The sequence below is a fragment of the Triticum urartu genome, chromosome 3 (genome assembly GCF_003073215.2).
Source record: "Triticum urartu cultivar G1812 chromosome 3, Tu2.1, whole genome shotgun sequence".
NCBI classification, from domain to species: domain Eukaryota; kingdom Viridiplantae; phylum Streptophyta; class Magnoliopsida; order Poales; family Poaceae; genus Triticum; species Triticum urartu.
The window spans coordinates 146,791,358-146,796,678 of record NC_053024.1 but is presented as its reverse complement, the minus strand read 5'-3'; the positions used below and the strand labels follow the sequence as shown (position 1 = coordinate 146,796,678).

The following is a 5,321-nucleotide window of genomic DNA, read 5'->3' as shown; positions in this document are numbered from 1 at the left end:
ATTCTGAGAGAAGCTGGGGAGGGGGTAGAATCGCCCAAAAGAACTGGTCCGAAGACCATCTCTTTATCCACGACTGCATCGAAGGGTAACTCTTCGTTCGCGACGGCAACGACGAGGAGATAAATTTTCCTTTTTTCAAAGAGAAATATAGTTTCGAGATTTTATAAAGATATCAACATTTTAAAAGAAAATTCGCATGCAAGTGTGTGAGCATTTGGCCCATGGCCTGGAGTGTCTTCTGTCGAGGATATATACGTTACGTTGAACCACTGTTCTGATGGGGTCATAAGAAATGAAATCAGTAGACTAAAAAACGAAAAGAAATTAGTCGTCTCCCTACCTTCTCTTTGCTCCTTTTGCCTTCTGCCTCCAGTTTGAATTCTCTCATATACCTCAATTCTCCATGAAACCCTACAGTACACTACAATACTGAGATCCATGCAAGATTCGGTTAGGCTTTGAAGCAAACACTACAATACATTTTTACAGATTTTTACAGTTTCTTCTTGCATAGCAACAAAGTTTATCTAACGAAACCGCAGTTTAGCGACAAGCGGCAGGCCGGACTTGAGATGCACGGCGAGCCCGTTCACCTCGCGCATGTCCAGCGACGCCCCGGCCGGCTCCCAGTCGAAATGGTACATCAAACTCGCCAGCGCCATCTCAACGGTCGCCGCGGCGAATCCGACCCCGGGGCACCCCCGCCGCCCAGCACCGAACGGTATCAGCTGGAAGTCCTGCCCCTTGTAGTCCACCGCGCCGTCGAGAAACCTCTCCGGTACGAACTCCTCGGCGCGCTCCCACGCCGCCGGGTCCCGGCCGACGGCCCACGCGTTGATGACCACCCGCGTGCCCGCCGGGACGTGGTGGCCGAGTATCTCGGCGTCGTCTTGTGGCTCTCGGGGCACGAGGAGCGGGATCGGTGGGTGCAGGCGTAGCGTCTCCTTGACCACCGCCTTGAGGTAGTGCAGCTTGTCGATGTGGTCCTCGGTGATGACGTGCCCGGAGCCACCGACGGCCGCCCTGAGCTCATCCTGGAGCTTACGCATGCTGTCTGGGTGCGTGATGACCTCCGCCATGGCCCACTCCATTGCCGTGCTCGTCGTGTCCGTGCCCGCCGCGAACATGTCCTGCGCGTCGACGACGTACGTACAAGAAACATGTTAACCACTAACAACGAGCACGGCGGCATAATAAACACGTACTGTACCAAAATGATGGCCTTGATTTCGGTCGTGCTGAGACGCATGCCAGCTTCGTCGTCAGTATCGCTCACGTCCAACAACACGTCCACGAAATCCCTGTGATCGCCGCCGTCATCTCCCGTCTGCTGGCCGGCTTGACGCCGGCGGCGGTGGTCGTCGATCACCTTCTCGAGCACACCGTCGAGCGCCTTGAACGTCCGTCTGATCTTCCCCTCCATCCCCCTCACGGCGTCCAACCACCCCAGCCACGGCAGGAGCTCCCCCAGAGGCGCCGTGCCGAGCAGCTCCTGGAAGTCGTTGAACACCTTCCTCAGCTCGCGTCCCTTGTTGCCTTCCTCATACAGGCCGCGCGCGCTGTCGTCCCCGAACGCGGCGCGCGAGACCACCGTGTTGGCGTAGGCGACGAGGAGCTCACACAGGTCCACGGCGGCGCCGCCCGCCGCCGCTCCGCGGACGCGCTCGACCAGCGCGGCGGCCTCCTCCTCCCGGACGCCGCGGAAGGAGAGGATGCGGAGCGGGCTGAGGAGGTGGACCACGCACACGCGGCGCGCCTGGCGCCAGTACTCGCCGTAGGGCGCGAACGCTACGTCGCGCCCGTAGAGGAGCCGGTCGGCCATGGCGCTCCGGGGCCGGCTCGCGAAGGCCAGGTCGCGGGCCCTCATCACCTCCTCCGCGGCGGCCGGCGAGGACACGACCACGGCGGGCACGCGGCCGAGCCGGAGCAGCAGGACCGGGCCGTGTGCGGCGGCCAGGGACCGCAGGGCCCGGTGCGGCAACGAGCCGAGGAGATGTAGGTGGCCGAGCAGCGGGAGGCCGCGCGGTGACGGCGGAAGATGCCTCCGTCCTCCATCGCTGCCGCTGCGCAGAGGGGCGGGCCTACGGAGGATGTACAAGAGAGACACGGCGAAGGCGAGGAGGAGGAGCACGAGTGCAAGAGGCGACACGGCCATGTCGTCGAAGAAAGACGAGCGTTATGGGCTTCTGGCGCCGTACTGGTAACGCTGGTAACCATGCACTCAAGGCGTCCACGAAAATATGTGGTGGCATTGCCGTGTCGACTGTTGAGTGAAATGGAAATGGATCGAGAGATGAGTGGTTACTTGTTACGTGTAAAAAATGGGCAAGAAAAAGCAGAGGCTAGTGGTAAGTCCGCTGAAAATAAATTTAGGGTCACTCGATTCATTTTCAGCCTTCAGATATAGATTCAATTATGTGGATGCCTTCTTCTGGAGTACTTCTCAACTAGTTTCCTGTTTGTCTTCGACCTCTCAACTACTGAATTCCTATAGGAGATATGATATCTTCGTATTTATGTCCAGCTAATAGCCTCCATTAATGTTGAGAGAAGGCTTCACTCGCATTTTTTTGCCTAGATTGACCATGGACAATATTATTATTGTTCTAGAGGTTAAGGTGTTGAGGTAAAGAGGTGACAGTAATATTCTTCTGTTTTCGTCTTTGCAATTGTAGGGGAGTAGTGGTAAACCTAAGAATGGTTGCGTCTATGGGGAAAGACTTAATCAACCTAGTGAAAACCCGGATGCTGTGACATCTGTCAGGCAATGGATGAAGATTTGATGCATGTGCTTATTTCATGCTCGCATGCGAAGCAGTTTTGGATTGCGGCCAAGGAGCGGTTCGACCTTCAACTCCCTCGGCTGCACCCGTTAACGTGGGCGTGCGATATTGTGTTGGATCCTATGTTCACAGACGATAACAGATGCAAGATCATCATAATCATGCACGCTATATGGACCTCCAGGAACAAGTGGACTCATGATCAAGATGGATATGATCTTGTTCAGGCAATCAAATGGATCCATGAAACCCTATCTTTGCTGGAGTTACCTGTTCGTCGCACAAGGATGCAGGCGGGACAGGGCTGGAGACCCCCTGACGCGGGGTGGATTACCATCAACACTGATGGATCGGTTTTCCCGGATGGATTAACAGGCGGAGCTGGTGGTGTTGCCCGGTCCCATTTATCCTTCATTGGGGCTTGGTGCAAGCCGCTAGATGGCGTTTCAGATCCTTTCATCGCCGAACTACTAGCATTCCGGGAGGGTGTGATCTTTGCTCAGCTTCGCGGGATGTCACATGTGATCATGGAGGTCGATAGCATGGAGCTGGTCACCCAATGGAACTCGCGCGGCAACTCTCGATCGGTAGCCGCGCCTATCTTACGAGAACTAGATGATATAGTCCTCAATTTTGTTTCCTTTTCGGTTCACCATGTCAGCAGGGAGTTCAATACTCCGGCTCACTCGTGTGCACAACGTGCTTGCTCTCTCGAGGCCACGGAGTGCTGGTTAGAGCAGAGCCCCGATTTCCTCCTTGTTAGCCTTCGGACAGACTGTAACCGAATGATTCTGAAATAAAGTTCTAGCTTCGATGAAAAAAAAAACCTAGTGAAAACCAGCCTGAGAAAACTAAGGCGATGGCATATGTAGATTACTCTTGTAGCGCGTATGTGTACTAGGATCGGTCCACTTTTGACATATAACATGTGGCTAGAGAGATGGAGATCTAGAACCATGCCTCCACATGTGTTGTGCAGATCGCATTAGTGATCATTACTCTGCAACCCTAAGAACGTTTACTACTCAAACTCAGCCATCATTTAGTTTTGTCCTTTTATCTCCTGTTTTTACCTTTTCTTTCGTAGTTTAGTAAAACTGATTTATCTTTTCGGTAGCAACCGATGGAGTGGACCATTTTTGAACTCCTATTTGGGTGCATACAAACTGCATAGGTGATAACATAGTTACGGGGTTGATAATGTCATTCTTTTCGTTTCCTGTGGGTTCGACACTTTACGAAATAACCACAATACCCCATGCACTTGCAGAACATCAGCGACGTGTCGTCCTGATCAATGCTAATAGTAGCTAAGTACTCGTCAACCAATGTGCATACTCGTCGACCATGTCATGTCCCTGCGATGGAGAGCTCACTAGCTAGTACGGGTAGAAGGCAGGCCTTTGTCGTGCAAGGCTGGACCTTCCCCACATTGGAGCAGCTGTCGTCGAGGCAGAGGAGGTTGACACCGAAGGTATCGCGGGAGAACGACATGGGAACATTGAAGTCGTCGAACACCGAGATGTTGTAGTTGTCCAGGGCGGGGGCACTGCCGAGCGTGAACTCATCCAGCGTCGCCAGCGGCTTACCGGACAGCTGACAGACGAGCTGGTCACTGTAGTCGCGAGTCGCACATGTTCCACGACCCTCTGTGTCGAAGGCGCGCCCGTCCATAGAGATTTAGAAGACAATCATGGATAGAACGAACAATATAACTTGACCTATTGAACAAATATATTGCCGTGTCTGGTGGGGGACTTATGCCCCCCCCCCCCCCCCCCCCCCCAAATAAAATATGAGGGCCAGCAGGCCATGCCCTGAGAATTCAAATTCATTCATGCTTGTTACGGTTGCTATCCCGAATTCGGTATTTGATGCTTGTGGTGGCAAACTGTCGGTGCTATGCATTTGGGCCGTCCCATTTTTGTAGATAGCTTGGGAACTATCCCAACCATTTCCCCCTTTTTTTACAGGTTATCATTGGTTTTTCTTTTTCTCTTTTTATTTTTTTCCTTTTTTATGTTTATGTTTCTTTTTTTCGTTTTGGGTTTTTTGTTTATTTTTCATTTTTCCTTTTTTTTCAAAAAATGTTTGTGATTTTTCAAAAAAGTTGTGTATATTAAAAATCTTCATGATTTCGACAAATGTCTGGAAATTTCGGAAATGTTTGTGTTTGTAAAAACATGTTCAAAATTTCAAAGTTTCGTATTTTCAAAATTTGTTCATAAATTCAAAAAATGCTCCTGTTTTTAAAAACTGTAAAGAAAGTGAAAATAGTATGTTCCTATTTTCCAAAAATATTCTCACAAACTAAAACAAATGTTCGTGTTTACAAAAAACGTTCAGGGATGTCAAAATATGCTCGCACTTTAAAATTTTTGTTCCAAATTTGAAAATATTCCCATTATAAATTGTATTCACAAAATTAGAAAAATGTTTTCATTTTAAAAATATAATCAGGATTTTAAAATTTTAATTTTGTTAAAAAATGTTTTTGCTTTAAAAAATGAATATCAAAATTTGTTCGAGTTGTTCAAA

The 5,321-nt window shown here is 50.3% G+C and overlaps 1 protein-coding gene across 1 annotated transcript; it reads right to left on the bottom strand.

The window, feature by feature from the left end:
- Positions 1–361: 361 nt before the first annotated feature.
- LOC125543351 (cytochrome P450 71A1-like) lies at positions 362–2,279 on the bottom strand. The gene is made up of 2 exons (XM_048706667.1): positions 1,211–2,279; positions 362–1,130 (listed from the first exon to the last, which is right to left on the bottom strand). The coding sequence occupies exons 1-2, from the start codon at positions 2,153–2,155 to the stop codon at positions 528–530; spliced, it is 1,548 nt and encodes a 515-aa protein (XP_048562624.1). The 5' UTR covers positions 2,156–2,279; the 3' UTR covers positions 362–527.
- Positions 2,280–5,321: the final 3,042 nt, after the last annotated feature.